The sequence below is a fragment of the Stegostoma tigrinum genome, chromosome 24 (genome assembly GCF_030684315.1).
Source record: "Stegostoma tigrinum isolate sSteTig4 chromosome 24, sSteTig4.hap1, whole genome shotgun sequence".
Classification (NCBI taxonomy): domain Eukaryota; kingdom Metazoa; phylum Chordata; class Chondrichthyes; order Orectolobiformes; family Stegostomatidae; genus Stegostoma; species Stegostoma tigrinum.
Window position 1 is genome coordinate 33,742,372 of NC_081377.1, and position 18,935 is coordinate 33,761,306.

At 38.7% G+C, this 18,935-nt stretch overlaps 1 protein-coding gene across 2 annotated transcripts in view; it reads right to left on the reverse strand.

The window, feature by feature from the left end:
* Positions 1 to 18,585, reverse strand: part of LOC125465035 (homeobox-containing protein 1-like) — a 47,087-nt gene extending 28,502 nt beyond the window's left edge. Inside the window, exons 1-3 of one of the 2 annotated variants that reach the window (XM_048558086.1) lie at positions 18,472 to 18,566; positions 2,158 to 2,241; positions 60 to 516 (exon numbers count right to left, since the gene is read on the reverse strand). In XM_048558086.1, coding sequence (XP_048414043.1) covers positions 60 to 508 — 449 coding nt within the window. In that variant the 5' untranslated portion in view covers positions 509 to 516; positions 2,158 to 2,241; positions 18,472 to 18,566. Of the gene's footprint in view, positions 1 to 59; positions 517 to 2,157; positions 2,242 to 18,471 lie in introns of both variants that reach the window. The other variant, XM_048558085.1, reaches the window with a different exon arrangement.
* Positions 18,586 to 18,935: the final 350 nt, after the last annotated feature.

Here is an 18,935-nt window from a genome sequence, read left to right on the forward strand (position 1 = left end):
GAACAACATCCTGTAACTATACTGAATACTTACATAACTATATGGACTTTCCACATTACCTCATGTACTCTTCCACTTTCTCCTCCAAATCTGCATCATCATCTCCTGTGTCAAAACTGTATGATCTCTGACTCCCACTGTTCTGGTACCGTGGAGAGAGTGTTCCACTGGCAACAAGTCTCTCATTTGCAGTGCTTTCTCGCCCTGCATGGCTTGCATTGTAGGGTGGAGGCGATGTGTCGTAGCTGTTACTAGGTGACGGTGATTGCGCTATACTTTGAGTCTGTGTAGCAGCAGAAGCCGTGGAAGAGGATGCCGCAACGTTGTTGCCATAGTTACTGCTGTAGTTAGGCCGCCTAACAAATTTTTCATTTTGTTCCTGGTCAAGCCGTTCCATTGTTTCAAGTGCATGAATTATTTCGTGTTTAGTCATTCCTGATCGACGGAGGCGCTGAAGAAGATCAATTTGTTCAATAGTGTATCGGGGCTCATCATTATAGTAAGACATGATGTTATCTGTAAAGAATTAGAGATTAGTTAGAAATGCTGAGCCAGGGAATGACCAACAGTTGTATTATTTACACTGCTCTAGATCAAACATTTATAACTGGTTCTGATTAACAGTTATTGAAGCGAAATGTTGACTCCATTTCTCTCTACACAGATGCTGCCAGATCTAGTGAGCATTTTCAGCATTTTCCCATCTTATTTCAGGTTTCCAACATCCACAGTATTTTGCTTTGCTATTTAAATTAGCCAATTTTCTTTCTCTTCCTTCCATTCTTAAAATCTGGACTCTTGCTTGACTTTATCATCCCAAGTGTCCAGTCACCTCAGCCTTGTGGATATTCCCCATATTGGAGTCTTGATATTGAATGTTGGCTAGCTCTTCGCAAGACATCACAGTCAAACCTGCTCCTATCCTCAGCTGACATGCACACAATTTAATTGTCTAGCATGGGTGGATTACTGAATATTAATCAGGAGAACACATCAATTAACTTTCCTAACCTTTGAGCAAAGAACCACTTATGGCATCCAATGCTACTGACACAGTTAAAACAGCTAATTTAGCATAAAACAGGGATTAAACCTGGGACCTAGAAATTACTTCTACATCTGGCAGAGCCATTAAAAGAAGAATCTGTAGTTGTAGAAGTGGGAGAAGATGCTAGTATTGTGAAAATTTCACTAGACTAGTAATCTAGCCAGGAGTTCAAATCACATCTTGGAGGAATTTAAATTCACTTAATTAAATCTGAAATGAAAGGGTAGTCTCAGTAATGGCGACTGCTATGGGAACTAACAGCGTTTCTTGTAAAATCCTCCGTGGTACACTAATGTCCATTCGGGAAGGAAACCGACATGTGACTCCAAACGCACAACAATGTGTGCCACTTTATTTGATCTCTGAAAAGATTTAGCAACTACTCAGTTCAAGGGAAATTGGGGATGGGCAACACCCATCTCAAATAAAAGACTAAACAAAACTCTGTAGCAAAACTTTAACTTTCCAACTGACCTTACAGGAAAGTTATGGAATCCTTACTGCACATATTTAGGTAATTCAGCCCATCGAGTCTGTCGTGACCCTCTGAAGAGCTTCCCACCCAGAATCACACCACCCCACCCTATCCCCGTGACCCCACATTTACCTTAGCTATTCCACTTAGCCCGCACATCTCTACACACTACAGGGTAATTTAGTATGGCCAATCCACTCAATCTACACATCTCTGGACTCAGGAGGAACTGGAGCAACCGGCAGAAACCCATGCAGACACAGGGAGAACATGCAAACTTCACACACCCCTTGGCTGAAAGTGTACCTGGGTCCCTGGTGCTGAGAGGCAGCAATGCTAACCAGTGAGCCACCATGCCACTCATTACATTATATTAAATATCCATCTCAAGTACACTTAAGTTTGAATCAATGAATGAAGTGCACAAATAAAGTTAATCAGCTTCCATTCAAGCAAATGGTGCAAGTTTCATACTAGCTCAACAGCAGCATTACTAAAACCTGTGCAAAATCTGATGCTTAAGTTGCAATTTAAATTGTATATCTTGGTAAAGAGCCATCTGTCCTGTCTGTTCTTCAAGAAAGCTAAAGGCTCAATTAAAAATAAATAATGCAAAGGAAACTGGGTGACTAACCTGAAGTGGAGGGGCTCCAGTTACTACAGCTCTCCACATCAGGGCCTCCTCAGATTATAATCTGCTCCTGTCCTCTAGGCCCTTCTTGTACAGCACAGGGAAATCCACAACGCAGGAAAACAAAATAAATCTTTTTTAAATTCTGAAACCAGAAGTACTTAGTTCCTAGCCACAAACCCACTACATTCTCTCTATACCAATGGAGATTTCTGACAAACCTGACTATTTTAAATAGTGGATTAATATAAATTGTGTAAATTTCATGATGTCTAGCAGCTGAAATTTAATGGAGGGTCTCTGTGCAGAAACTACAATCCAAGGAATAAACCTTTTGTTAAACATGGTTTGAAATCGTCAGTAGTAACATGATGGCAGAAAACAACTGGCATTCCACTCTACAGTTAAACCACTTTGAAGTAAACTTCTTGCAGTTCATTTGTCTGCACGAATACTGAACTGCTACGATAATCTGCAGTGTGGCAATATTGCATTCGTGTTAACTTGCCAAATTTTGTTTCAGTCTCAGGTTTTATGTCATGCCACATTCATTTTATTCACCTGTGATGTCAATTTCCTTACACTTACTAAGACAATAATTGATTTCAAGTATACAGAGGTGCAGAGAGGTAATCATTAAGCTACCAAGTTGTAATTTTGGTGTAGATCGTTTGGTTCCAGCTGTTCAAGCATTTCACAATTTTCAGCCTGTGGTTTTCATTTGAATCTGTGGAAGACTGCCAGAAGGGCTGAAGGTCATTACTCCCGATGCATTTAAGTGGACTGACTGAAGAAGCAATGACCGAGGAAGGGAGCAAATAAAAGCCTTAAATGAACCATCTGATACTGTACCAGAGGGCAGTAAGGGGAATCTAGCAATGGGGATCCATCATGAGGTAGTGTCACTGTTGAGAAATCTCTGACCTACTCTCCATATTTCAGGTGGGCCATTGTCTCTGTGGATGTACTTCATTGTTTTGCATCATGCTGGTAAATCTTCCAAGATGAGATGCTGCAGACACATTAAGAATGTACTCTCTCTTTAGAATCCTACTGTTCAGATGCAATCCAAACCTTTGAACCACAGCTGCCAAACATTGATGAAATGCATAAATAACACGACAATGGACCAGCTCCTTGAAGTTTCAAGAAGTGTCAAATGACTGCACTTTTGACATCTTCATCAATGTTATTGTGTTAGTTTTATTATGGTGTTAATTCCACTATAAGGTACAAATTAGACAAGCACAAAGAGGTGCTGAATTGATAAACGTTTATTTAAATAGAAATAGAAACAAAAATTTCATGACAAGAGGATGCCAGGTTTCCTGTCAGATAATACTTGCTCTTGTATGTCTTTGTAAATTTTAGGATAAGCAATCCACAAGACAGCAATGTTTGTAGGAAATTCTCCGCAGAGAAAACTTTATAAGCAACTGTAGTTCCCCCATTACTGTACCTCCTGACCTTGGACTTCCCTGGTTTATGTGGTTTAGCTATTCATTGAATAAACTCACTGAGCCACTGAGGGAGACCATCTGGCAGTTTCTTAATGAAAACAAAAATTACGCTTCCAGTAAAATAGTCATTTAAAAGATCAAAAATGGTTTAGAGTTACAGAGAACCACAACAAGATTCACTGCTTACTTTCAGAGCTCCAGAACCTAGAGAAGACACAGCCCAACACTGGAAGCCAAATCTAGGGTTCCCTAACAAAGAAAGAACTGAATGCAAACAAGTTTGTGAGTACCAAACTCCCAGGTGGATCACAAAGCTTTGTTGACAATGTCAGTACTAACATTAGGAAGTCACATGGTGTTCAGTAATTCTCCGCTAGCAATATGCATTCATCACACATGGAATGCAATAGTGTTGATTAGGAAATAAAATGATTAATTATGGTAAGATTACACTTATGTATCAGAATTTGCTACATATATGGGGCCTTTTTGTAAATATTCAAACACAACTCCGTTCTTCAATTACACGTAAAATAAACAATACAGAAACAGCCGTCTGATCCAAAAAACGTTCACACATGTCATCAGAGATCTATGATTCTGCGTGGTAACTATAGTTAACGAAATTTCTCAGTATTCAGACGAACGAAGCTCAATTGCAATAGGCATTACCTGCCCCACCCCTTCCCAGCTAAAATCAAATAACAGCAAAGATTGAAGATTAAACTGGAATCTACCCGATACATATGGTTTAGTAAATTATCAGTACGCTATACAACAGACATTTGTACCAAGAACTCTCATCTTGTCAGAAGCAGACTGAGTCTGCTGAAAGTGAAATTCTTATGTCTCTTCACCTGGTTGTGCATGGACGATCTAGTCTTAGAAAAATCAATTTGCACAAACTACCTTTAAACATTTTCAGTGTTAGGATGTGCATTAAATAAATATTTGCGGTTGTATTTTTTTTCTCATTCATTCTTTTTGATAATATCAGAATGGTTCACAGTACATCACTGTTGTTTAATCAAGGTACATCATATATTTAGCACGACTTCTCTACTTTTCAACCCTATCCTTCTAGAAGTAAATCCCAAATGTTTGGTTTGCTTTTCTTAGTGCAAGGGTGATGTAATGAACCAGATTATATTGAAGATTAATTTTCTGTTTGATAGTATAAAGTAAGCTGTAACATTGAGACATGACTCCTAAAGACAGTAACCTGACCTCAGTCTGACCAATTTAATCACCACTGAACTATAATAGAAAAAGCTTCTCAGAGAAATTTGAATTTGTGTGGTCCAACAATATTGCTCTTTTGAAACCAACAAAATGTAACAAAAAGGAAAAAAAAAATGTTTTCAAGGGAAGAAAAGACACAGGAAAGCAACTGTAAGATTGTTAGTTTGACTGCAACAATCTACTAGCCCTTTATATAGACTTTTAATGTCCAATGTACAATAAAGCAAAACAAAAACTCACCCTAAATATGAGTTGAACGTTGTTGATGTGTTGTATCGCATAGAGAGGCCTCTACAGGATTTAGCTTTCTAGGAAACAAATAACTTTTATAAAGCTGCATTCGTTTGTAGCTCTTGAAAGCTTTTACTGTTGTTCTTTAAATGCAATGTATTTATTACATAAGAGAATAAGGCTGTGTAATGATTAAAGATGTGAGAATAATATTTTCTGCATAATTAACTCACTGAGGAAAAGAACCCCAAAATCTCATTTTATGAATAGTTTGTTTTATAATTCTGCAAATACTCTCTTTTGTGATTATTTGATACTGGTGACCACAGTTATTAATTCTCAGTCACGTAAATGAGCCTAATGTACTAAAACGTGCCATAAGCTATTTAAAAATCCTCTTAAAATGGATACTTATGCATGTATAAAACAACAGATGCTAGGGATGGCAAGGTTTACAAGATAGGTCATTAAATTGCACCAAGGGCCTGTAGTTTAATCTAGGGTAACCACCTGGAATGTTCAAATAATTTATATTCAGAAATATTGATGAGTTGAAGATCCATGTCCACAATACAATATGTTGTGTTCCTGATTTTAATTGTGCAGTACAGTCATCAGATGGACTTTTGCTTGTGTTGTTTATACAGGGACTGACTGTCTTTAGTAGCATTCCTTTGTTTATTTTCTCTCACTGGAACATGAGGACAGAGAATAACAGAGTCTTGGGAACATAAGGAGTAGGTCATTCACCTCTTCAACCCTATTTCACCATTCACAATTAGATCATAGTTGTTCTGTACCTCCACTCCATTTATTAGACATTGCTCCATTTCCCTTGATGGTCTTATCAAAAAGGGGAATTTTAATAGAGTCAGTTGGGATCTTGGCCGCAAGCTGAAAAAGGCAGCAATACTAATGCTCCTCTCCTCTAGGAAGTGTAACAGTATTTAGGTGCCACTCAAGCTGTTGAGGGATCCCCAGCAGGTCTTCCAAAGGATCAGGACTTTAGAACAGGAGGTCCTGTCCTTTGAGAGCCACTGACCAGACAGAGACCGGTAGCTCTTTGCTCAGCAGACCTACTGGTGAGGTAGAGTCTGCAGCCAAAATGACACCTACAAGAAGCCCAGAATCGCAATAAATTAGGCCAGAGCTAAGTGACGGGGGGAGGTGGTCAATGGTGTAATGTAGGGGAGCTGCCAGCAGCTAACATAGCAGGCAGCAGTCAGCAGGCCTTACTCTTTCCAGTTTCCTGGTCTTTCTCCCCAGTCAGACTCTTCAGGCTACTATAATAAAAGCAAAATATTGCAAATACTATGAATCTGAAATAAAAATAGAAAGCACTAGAAAATCACAGCAGGTCTTGCACAGTGTGTAGAGAAAGATGCAGAATTAACATTGAATTTATTACGGCTCTTCCTTAGAAATGAATGAGAACAGAAAATGGTGGGTTCTATCCTGTCACTATTCAGTAACACTTGCCACTGCATTAGCATTTCCCTTTATTAATGAACTTTATTGATTTAGCATGGGTTTGCATTATGAAATCAAATCAAATAAAAAGGTCACCCTCTGGATTCAGTAAATTGAAGATTTATTACTAAACAGTCGGTTTTCTTCAGTTGGAAAATTTGGGAGTGTTATCTGTTTGGCAACATGGACGTGTTCAAATTGGGGAGGCAGTGGTGTGGTGTTAAAGGTCGCTGGACTAGTATTCCAGGGCCCAAGGCTAATGCTCTGGGAACATGGGTTTGAATCCCACTATGGCAAATGGTGAGCTTTGAACTCAAGTATTAAAACTGGCAACTATGTAACCATTGTCAATTGTCAGAAAACCCATCAGGTTCACTAATGTCCTTCAGGGAGGAAAATCTGCCTTCTTTTCCTGGCCTGGCCAAAACATGACTGCAGACCCAAAGCAATGTGATCAACTCTGAACTGGCCCCTGGGTAATCAGGGGATGGGCAATAAATGCCAACCAAACCATCGACACCCACATCCCATGAATGAATAGAAAAGAAAAAAAGACGAGACAAATGTCTACAATCAAAAATTCAAATAAAAATGTTGGCTGAAGAGTTACAGTGAAAAAATGGCATTCTACTGTACCATTCTATGATTGTGGGGCTCCCACTCAAGGTCCCTATCCAGTGACATTCGCTGCAAAGTGCACAGTGGTGAGGAGATCCTCCATGAATTAACAGCTTGTGAACTCACATATGTACACTGGCTGCTTGGCCAGAGTATCAGATGGCTACTCATGCCGTGCTCTGATACAATCAGCATCATGGGCAGTGAGGCTGCTAGCTTATTGAGAGATAGCAAGAACTGTAGGTGTAGTAAAAGTCAATACAGTGTGGAGCTGGAAGAACGCAGCAGATCAGGCAGCATCGGAGGAACAGGCAAGTCAATGTTTTGGATCGATTTTCCTGTTCCTGCCTGACCTGTTGTGCTCCTCCAGCACCACTCTGTATTGGTGGCTTAATCTTTGTTTTACAGATGCAGAAGTTCATAGCTTTTTGCTATTGAATATGTTTTTAAGCATCCTTATTTTTAACTATTCTGCAGGATGAACTGTCACAATTAACCCTGAAATGAATTAAAGTATGTTAATTTTGCACTGCTGTTATCCTCTAACCAAATGAGAATACAGCCACTTGCCCTTCATGAACGAACTGCATTTACAGCATCCTAGTCACAAAATATGCTGATGGCGGACTGGTTACTGGAAGTGTTTATTTCAAAACGTGTGTCGTATGCTTCAGGTGATGTTTGCAGATCATGGTCAGACAACTGCAGTACTTTGTGCAATATTTTCATTGCAGCAACCTTGGCAATTCTCACAAATATACATCTCCAGGAATGCTCATCAAGACACCACGGAAAAGAATGAAACTGTCCTGATATTTTGCTAAATCATTTTTGTATAATCTATTAACAGCGTCCCAACAAAGCCTTTGATTAAAGGCTTCAACAGCAAACTGTTGTATCCAAAATTATTCAGCACAATGTTGTAACAAGTAACTGGTGGATTTCCTATTTCCTTGTGACATTACGAATTTACTGGCGCTTTTGATAGTTGCTGGAGGTGTAAGTTTAATGACGACTGAGTACTTTGTTTTTGCATTTTTTAAAAGTTCCGTTATGAACACTGGTGCAATTACTTAAAAGTCAGAAAACCTCAAATACTGTCAGCTCAATGCTCCATGCTTTATCAGTATCCAGATCCTATCTCCAATTCATAATTTCAATCAATCAGTTTGAAGTGTTATGGGAGACAGAAACATTTTTTTTAAAAGTTTTATTTCCATTGCAATGTAAACACACAGAAAATTCCTGTAGGAGATAATATTAGGAATTAGGGTTTGGACTGCATTCAAGACAGTGACATACACAGCCTTATAGTGATAAACTTACTAACAGGATTAAACTGGGTTCCTTATGTGCCTAGCAACTTACATGTAACATTACTAGAATTTAGTTCCTAAAATCATCTGATTATAAAGGAACGGTTTATATGCGTAACTAGGTTAGTTTGCTGCATGATCCTGAACAAGGCTGCTCACAACCTTGGCAGCATATTAAACTCTGATCTGATCTGACACAATGTTCTCTTCATCACTACCATTGTACTTTTACTCCATAATATGGCTCGTCTCTCGACCTACCTCAATCCATCTCCTGCCGAAACAATCAGTCTTGCTTCCATTACTGCTAGAATCAAATATTCCAAAGCTTTTCTGGCCAGCCTTATATTTTCCAGTTTCCAAAGTCTTGAAACAGCCAAACCTCTGCTGTCCATATCTGGCCTTGCCTGAAGCCCATCATCCTGTGCTTACTCAATTTTTAAATTCCCCATTGTTCTGTTCAAATTCCTATCCAGCTTTGCTCCTTTCGATCACTGCACTGTCCTCCCCAGCCTTACTGGGCTCTGACAAAACTGTATTTTTCCAGTTCTGGCCCTGAGCATCTTCAATTTTCTTTGTTATTCCATTGGTGGCCCCGCATTCAGTTCTGAAAATTACTTCCTTAATCCTCCCAGCCTCTCCGTCTCCCTCACCCTCACCCTTGCCCTCTCCTTCTCTCCCCCACTCCTTTAAAGTGCTCATGAGATCTAATTCTTTAGCCAACCTTTTGGTTCCCTTTCCTAATATCTCCAGAAGTGGCTCAGGGTCAAAATGTATCTGATAATACTCCTGTGAAGTGGCTTAGAATGTTTCATTATGTGGAAGCTATTATATAGATGCAATTTTTTGTGAGGGGTATGCTAAACCGTAAGTAAGGCTTATGCTTTCCTTTGGCCGTCTTTGCATAAAAACATTTTTTTTACTCTCTAAGATTTGTACCTAGGATGGTGCCAGTAAAAAGCAGCCATTGTAAGAACTTTTTATTGTATTACAATACAAAGGTGTAGGAGTACAAGTGACAATGAAGGATATTCGATATTTGATTCGATTCGACATGATACTGCTTCCCATGGTCATCTTGTTCTGTTCTATAATCGAATATAAGACGTTAAGAAGGAGTTGCTTTTCTTTATGGGAAAATCTTTTTGCCACAGATGAATAAATCAGGCAGGAAGCTGTGAAATTAACTGGATCTTCTTGTCCATTGGTGCAAACCCCTTCTGATAGTTTGCCTTATCCTATGGTTAATTTTGCCACCCAAAGTAAGTTATCTCAAGAAAATTGAGTGGACATCAGTACAGGTAACCAATTATTTTTCTCTCATGCTCCATTGGTTAAAGTAGGCTTTTATGGTGGTTAGTTCCTTGTCTTATTTAATTGTTGTCCCACATATCTATAATAACATGTTTAAGATTCACCCAAACTCATGTTAAAGAGATTAAACACTATTTCAATCTGACATAAATTTGAAAGCTAATATTTTTAATATATTTTCAAAAAATCAAATTGCATCTGCACTTTAGAGAATACAGTAACAAAATGGAACACAGTAAGTAGGCTACATGCTTAATAGTTTGTGATTCACACATAGCAAAATACATTAAAGTTACATTTATACAAAGGTCACACATAACCTTCGTAATAATTCATTAAAAGATCAGGTTTCCATTTGCAATCAGCTACCATATAATAAGGCCATCCTGAAATATGGCTGTTACACAAGTTTAATTGCACTATTGACTAAATTCTGTTTTCCATATAACGTATTCTGTATTACATGTATTTTCTAAAAAGGCACTTGGGCACTTTGAAAATCATTACAGTGATACTCAAAGTGCAAGTTATGCACAACGTAATGACAAACTAGTTTTACCATATGAAATCTTTTACCTTTGCACAAACTGGCCTTATATGCTACTTTCCTAATTTGCTTTGTATTATTCAAGTTCACAATCACAGTTCCACTTTCTTGGTTTGTAAACCAAACCGGAAGATACCAATCTGAACCATTAAATTTAGCTGTAGGGGCAGATGGAAACAGAAACATAGACCACAAGTTTGAAAGATGCAAATGTATGGTACAACCTACATTGGAAAATCTAAGTATAAATCCAAAAATGGTGCCTACGATACGATATGAAATTTGAATTGTTTAAAAATATGGATCTTCGATCGTGGGGCTCCAATGGCTTCAGAACTGAGAGGAGTAAATGGTCAATCAGTCCATCAGGCCTACCCAACGACTAAGGTGGCCGGAGCATCACATCCAAATATTTCCTTACCTCTTTCTATTCATTCACTTTTTGCCTCCACCACCTCCGCTGACACCCTGCATTCTTATAATCTCCTAAGAGAGGCTAAAGCAGAGATACAATATTTCACCCAGAACCACCTAAGCTGCTTCAGCTCTGAGAAAAACATCAACACTTACAAATGCAAAAATTTTTTTAAAAATACGGAAAAAGACCATGACAAGCAAGCCATATAAAGCCTGAATTCTGAATTTTAATTTTTAATGATGCACATGAAGTTGCTAGGAATTTAGGAAATACTCGGTTGTCTTTTACCAAAGCATACAAAGATAGCATGACCATTTGAATTAGGAGCAGGTGTAAGGCCATGAAGCCTTTTGGCCTGTTCCTCTCTTCAATAAGGTCATGGCTGATTCTATTATTGTCTCAACTCCACATTCTCACCTTCTCCCGACAACCAATGACTCTCTCATCAGTCAAGATTCTATTTCTGCCTCAAAAGTATTCAATGACTCTGTGTCTATCGCCTACTGTGGAAAAGCGTTCCAAAAATTCACATTCTGCTGAAAAAATAATCCTCTGCATTGCTACTGTAAATAGAATATCTATTATTTTTAAACCACCAGTAATCTCTATTGTTGGATGTAACCGATCAGAAAAAGGGGCAAAGTTATTCTGGACCTTTGACACATTTCCAGACATGGATTTAATGAAGTTTCATGTCAGTAATAATGACACTCCCCTCAATTCTGTAATTTAACTGTTGTTCCCTGTTATTCAGAAATACATGTCCGAAACCCATAAGGTGTAGGAGTAGAAGTAGGCTAATTGGCTCAGTGAGTCCACTCCTCTGTTCAATGATACCATGGCTGTTCTGATAATCCTCAATTTTCCAGTTCTCCCCATAAACCTTGATTCTATTACTTAATGACCGATACTCAATCGGCCTCTGGAGTAAAGAAGCCCACAGACTAACTACTTTCAGAGATAAATAAAACCCCTTAATCACTATTTTAAATGAGGGATTCCTTATTGAAATTACATCACCTGGTCTTAGACTCTCCCACAAAGGGAAACAACATTTTTGCATTTACCCTGACAAGCCCCCTAAGAATCTTATATATGTTTCAATAAGGTTTCCTCTCATTCTTCTAAACTTTAGTGAGTGTAAATTCAACCCATACAAATTCTTTTCATAAGAAAATCCCCGCACACCTGCGATCAACTTAATGAACCTTCTCTGAACTGTCTCCAATGGCAGTAGATATTTCCTTGGATGTGGGCACCAGAAATGTTTTTCCTACACTTGATGGCGCATGAAGCAGACAAAGCAATGTTTACATCTTCTCCATGTCTAGTTTTCCTGGAACAGGTCGCTGATCCTTTGTGAATCATGAATACTGTGACTCACAATGTACCTGTGAGCTCTGTAGGAAGAGAAAGGCTAAAGAAAAGCAACTAGGCAGGTCAGGCTTAATTAATGATATCCTGCCCTCACCAGTCACAGAGGTGAAAATACACAGTTCACTGATAAAGGAAAGTGTATCCAAAGAGAGGGTATGGCTGTCAAACTATTGTCACAAATACAACATGTAAAGCTTCAATTAAAACAGAATGCTGCGGGTTCTCTAAATGCTTCTGAATCATGATTTATCATACTTTCACTTGATAATGAAAGCAACTGGATAATGAAAGTGTGCTTGGGAGATCAAAAGCCAATAATACTTATAGTTCATGCAAGACATAATATCACAAGCCACAACAACAGATCCAGGCACATCCACTTATAACAATCATAGGGAGCTCTCTTCAGACTCTGACAAACGACACTGTTAGTGTGCCACAAGACTCTTTCAACTAAATCTAAATTCCAACAACTGTCGAGGTGGGATTTGAATCCATGCCCACCATACATGAGTGCGGCCCTCTATATTACTAGTCCAGTGACACTACCACTCTGTCATCATCTCCCCGTGACTTCAGACGATTCCAATTGTCTTAGAACCAATTAAGCACTTTTGCAACATGATTATTGTGGGGTAATGGAGCAGCCAGTTTGGACACCACAAGGTTTCACAACAGCAATAAAATAATGATCAGAAAATCCGTCTGAGCAATACTGCTTGAAGGCTAGACCACTAGGAGAACTCTCTGCTCTTCCTTGCAGATTTCAGGTCAGGAAGAAACCAGAGGAGCCAACAAACATCATTACTAATTGCAGTAATATTCAGCAGCAACCATAACTCTGAATACAACTCCCCACATATACCTTAGTGCTGTTATAAAGGATAAGCATTTTAGAATGGAAAACAAGGCCAACTTTCTGTCAACAACCACATTCAGTACCACTTCACTGGCCACCAGAAAGTGAAACCGATACTGAATTGCTGCATTGTTTGCCTATAACCTCCGAACTGACTGTTTGTAATTGCTTCTTTTCTGTTTCTTCCTTGCCCCTCCCCCATTCAGATTTGATAAAGGCTGCTAACAATTGAAATGCCTCTTTTACCTTTCCAAAGGTGAAGCTAAATGCAGCTATTTAGTAGTCCATCATTCCAAATATTACTGGACCAGAAACCTATGTTCTCTCAACTGCAATTAAAAAACACTTGCACTTATACAGCACTTTTCATGAAAACCTAATACCTCACAGTGGTTAATAGAATTAATAATGTGCTGCCGAAATGTACAAACCAGGTCAACCAAATTGTGCATGGCAAACTCCCAAAAACTGCAATGTAATAATGACCCAGTAATTTTTTTTGTAACATTATTTGAGGGATAATATTGACCAGAACACTGAGAATAATTTCCATGCTCTTCTTCAAACTGAATGTTTTAACACTCCCTGCAAGCACAGACAAAATCATGGTTTAATCATCTAACAGACATACCTCTGGCAATATAGCAGTCTCTCAATACTGCACAGGAGAGGCAATCTTTATTTTGAACTTGGAATTCTGTGATACCAAGGTGAAATTGTATGAAATGAGCAATAGCCGAAATAAAATAAAATCACAGACTTCTCTCCAACGCCTGCAAATGTACAGAACTCCTGATGCTTCATTGCCAATATTATTCACAACAGCAGGGTCTCTCTTGATAGGAACTTTGGAACTCTCCTCCTCAGTTGGTGGTGTCAGCAAAGTCTTTGAATATTTTTAAGGTAGAGATAGGTAGATTCTTCAAAAGTAAGAGGGTAAATGGTATCAAGAGTGGGTTGGCAATAGGAGTGAACAGTTCAGCCACGATCTTATTGAATGGTAGAAAAAATTCAAGCAGTCAAGTGGCCTACTCCAGCTCCTAATCCATACGTTCATAGGTTTGTACGTAAAACATGCCCAGCAACTTGATTGGAATGATGACCAAGCAAAATTAAACACTAAGCAAAACAGAGAGGGGTTAGGACAGGTTATGAAAGCATAGTCAAAGAGGTAAAAGAAGGAGGAAAGGTAGAGAAGAGGAAAAATTTGGGAATTAATTCCAGAGCTTTTCCAGCTTTTTTTAACCAAGTGATAGTAATAATTTATCCCAAAACATGTACTTCATTTGATTTTTGTTGTGTTTCCAGTAGAATTTAGATCAGTTCCTTCCAAGCTTTTTCTTCCTGATATAATAATATCACTCTGGATCTCCCTCCCCTTTTCCATAATATCTGTTCTATACTATCTCTGAAAAGAAGGCATGGACCAAGAATTTCCTGCTGGTAGAAATTCTGGCCCTAAGTCAACTGTGGCTTAATTTGTAGCACTTTCACTTCTCAACCTTGGGCTGCAAATAAATGTTAAACATATAATTGAGGGTGCACAGCATTAGATCATACAATCACCTTGTTTTTCCACACTCAAAATCACATACACAAAGAACTTCTTATCTTTTTAGTCCCAAGTTGAACCACCTTTGGCCTATCAAATACACTATTTCTCCTCAACAACAACAATTTATAAGGTGCCTTACTCCAGAAGACATTTGGTAAACGTCAAAGGTTATTGGGGGGAAGACTAAAGCTTCATGGTGTATGGAGTAGCATACTGACATGGACAGAAGATTAAATAGCCAACAAGAAACAGTAGGAATAAACTGGTCACTTTCTGGACGGAAAGACAAAATGAGTAGGATGCCACAGGGTTCAGTGCTGGGGTATTAACTTTTCAGAATTTATTTATAAATGACCTGGGTGAAGGGACTGAAGGTATCTTTGCCAAATTTGCCAATGACATAAAATTAAGCAGCAATGTAAGTTATGAAGAGGTTATGGAGACCACAAGGGATACAGTAGGTTAAGTGTATGTGGGGAAAGATCTGGCAAATGGAAATAATAAAGTGGAAAATGTGATATTGTCCATTTTGACAGGAAGAATAAATAAGCATATTATCTCCATGGTGAGAGATTGAACAGCCCTTAGAAAGATAGGGATGAGGGTATCCTACAGCATAAATTGTAAAAGTATAAAGGTACAGTAAGTAATTAAAAATCCTTTAGAAAATGACTATTTATTGTGAAGGAAATTGATTAAAAGTGGGGATGCTATCCTTTAGTCATACAGGGCATTGGTGAGATCACATTTGGAATGCTGCATACGTTACTGACATCCCTAATTAAGGAAAGGTGCAAGTGTGTTGGAAACAGTTCAAGACGGACGACAAGACGATAGTTGTGATGGATGTGTTATGATATTAAGGAAGACTGGTCAAGCTTGGCTTGTATTAACTAGAGCTTTGAAGAGTAAAGGTGATTTGATTAATACATATAAGATTCTGAGGTGTCTTTGCAGAGTTGATGTGGAAATGATGTTTTCTTTTAAATTATGTTGTTGAAGAACAAGGAGTCACCCAATGAAACAAAAAGAACATTTTCCCTCAAAGAGGGTCAAGAGTCTTTGGAACTGTCTTCCTCAATAGGTGATGTAGGCAAAATCTTTGAATATTTTTAAGGTTGAGATAGGTAGATTCTTGAAAAGTAAGAGGGTAAAAGAATCAAGTGTGGGTGGGAATATGGATTAAACAGATCAGCCACAATCTTATTGAATGGCAGAACAGGCTTCAGCAGCCAAGTGACCTACTCCTGCTCCTAATCCGTACATTCATATGTTTGTATATAAAATATTCCAAGGAACTTCATGAGAGTGATGACGGAGAAAAATTAAATACTGAGCAGTACAGGGAGCTGCTACGACAGGTAACGAAAGCTTGGTCGAAGAGATAAAGGAAGAGAGAAGGGCAGAGAAGAGGAAAAGTTTAGGGAATTCATTTCAGAGCTTTTCCAGCTTTCTTAACAACTGAGAGTAATGAGCTGTCCCAAAATATATACTTCATTTGATTTTTGTTGTGTTTTCACAGAACTTAGATCAGTTCTTTTCAATTTTTTTTCCTGATATAACTATAAACATTACTCTGGAAAATGACACCAGCACAGGTTGTTGTTTCCAGGATTCTGTTCCAACCATAGCACTGCATTCAAAATCAAAAGTTAAAATGTTTTAAACTGAAGTCGCAATAACTTAAGCCACAACTTTTAAATTGTTAATCAATAATCATTTTATCTTCATTCTTCACTCAACATCTCCCTCTCCATGACACAAATAATTTTCCTGAGGAAAGGATTTGACTCAGTCTTCTGTGTGACTCTGTAATATGACACCGGAAAAGTTCCAACATCAATCTTCCATTTATGTATACAAGAAGGTGCAGAACACCAGTGGCTTTCAAACCAGTTTTTTTCCTCTTTGTCAGTTGGTTCATGATCATAAAGATGCTTATCATGGAAGGTAATGCATACAGCCACCATTCCAAGTTTGTTGTCTGTCATTTTGGTATGCAGCACAAAGTTCTACCATCTCAACACAAGCCTCCTCCGTCCAACTAGAAACCACACTGTCACCTCGGAGTCAACCAATGCATGTTCCATCATCAGCTTTTCCAATTATTTTTGGACTTCTCGCTAAAATTGAATTCCTAGTAAAATATAACCAGTCTGAAGAAGGGTTTTTGTATGCTTCACTTTTGCAATTGTACCTTCATTTTGGTAACTCAAGGAGGCTCTAATTTTTAGAACAGTTTGGTCATCTCACAGGAACTCCAACAAATTTTTATCAAATCTCTGCTCAAATCTCACCCTGTTTAAGATTGCAAGAGTTTTACAATCTGTACAAATCTGAATAGAATAAATACTAAATAATCTAGTTTTTTCATAAAGTTTATTAAAGCTCTTAAATGACACTGTAAAATTGAATCAGCATCTAATATATAACAAATTTCCATTGTTCACTCTTTTAATGGAAGTAGTAAACTTCATTTTTTTTTTATAATGCATTCATGGGAATTTTGCATCGTTAATAACTGCATTTGTTGTCCATCCCAAACTGCCTTTGAACAGGTAATGGTGGAGCCACTGTTTTGACTACTACTGAGTGGGTAGCTATTCCACTTCAGAGGCCTTTTAAGAGTCAACTTTATTGATTGTGGGTCTGTAGTCAAATATAGGTCAAATCAGGTGAAGATGAGAGTTTTCTTTCTTAAAAGTCAGCAGTGAACTGGATGGGTTTTACGTGGAAAACCAGTAGTCTTATGGCCACTGCAACTGGTACAGCCTTAAATCATTTCAGATTTTAATTAATTAGACATATTTCCTAGCTGCCAAATGGAACCTGAGCTCCTAACTCAGGATCATTAGGGCAGGTCACTGAATTACTATCCCAATGACAAAGTAACATTCATGAATCCTGTGTAAATGCATTGTATTAAACTGCATCATTTCAAATTGTTTAAAGACATTTTGATTGTACTTCGGAGCCAAGTTTAATTAATATTTGTGATAAATTTTAGAAAGTGGCCTGATGCAGCACATTGTTTATGTAATATACAATTTAGTGACAATAAAAATCTAACCCAAACTAAGAACTTAAATATTGAACAAGGATTTCGTTTTTCAGACAACTATTTCAATAGCTTTTGTTTGGGCTGAAGAGATCATTTTATCAACCATTTAAACATTTCGCATCAGAGTCAAGTCTCATTTCTTAGCCCCCTATAAACCTGTTACCTCTTGAGTCAGGGACAAATGCAATTAAAAATAAAGCAGAACATACAACAGAACTTGATGTGCCTAAATTAATGTGACCTGTGCAGTTTTATCTTAGCTATCGCACATCGCGGAAAATTAGTGACCGTAGAATAAATTCCAGAAAAAAATAATCCCCAAGCCTCACAGGAAAGCAGGGAATCCAAGACATTTAACTTTGCACTGACTCGTCCTTGAGGGCGAACACTGTTTCTCAAAAAAAACCCCACAATCCTCAAGGGACAGATCTTTAAATAAAACAAAACAGGATTTTAAAAATGTAAACAATGCACACTTAAAATCTCCAGGCTACCGGGTGCTGTTGATCCGTACTGTTTTTATTACAGTTCAGTTCACAAACAATTGTGTATAGATAGAGAGGGGGAGTGGAAACCGAGAATGGGGGGGGGGGGGGAATGCGAACATTAAAACAAAAGGTCGGTTTAAATTTAAACTGTGGGTAAACTCCGCGCCGAGGAAACATCCTCCTCCCTTTCCCTTTGGCTTAAATAAGGAGTACTGTTGTCTTGAGAACTAGCGACCAAAACACTGCAAACAATGTGGGTCTCATCAATAATAACCTCCCATCTCCGGCGGATCCCCGGGACAGGCCGAAATACCCCGGCCGCCGGGATCCCGCAGCTCGGGGGAGGGAATCACAAACTCACCGGCGTCCGGGCTGCAGCTCGGCGATCCCGGTCGGTTAGAGCTCAGAGCTCCGAGTTACACTGAAGCCAAAGTCCCGGCTCCATCCTTCGCCATGACAGACTGTGAGGAGCTCTCACCCCTGACCTCCCACCTCTCACCCTGCAACCCCCCCCCCCCCTCCTCCTCCTCCTCCCCCACCCCCACCGGAACTGGAGGCAGGGCACCCTGCAGCCCCTGGGAACTGTCTCAGTGTCATTGCTCCCAGTGCTCAGGATCACAGAGACAGCCACAAAGAAAGTGCTTGGAAATATTGGTGCTTGGGGATTTTTTTTTGTTTCGTGTGTGTGTGCAAAAAATCCTCACAGTTGGGAGTGTTGACAGCCGCTTATTTAAGTGCCAAGTCTCACCCACAGAGTGAGGTGCTCTCTCTCTCTCACTTTGGATTAAACCTGACCTATTTTGCACAGCTATTAATATATCAGAA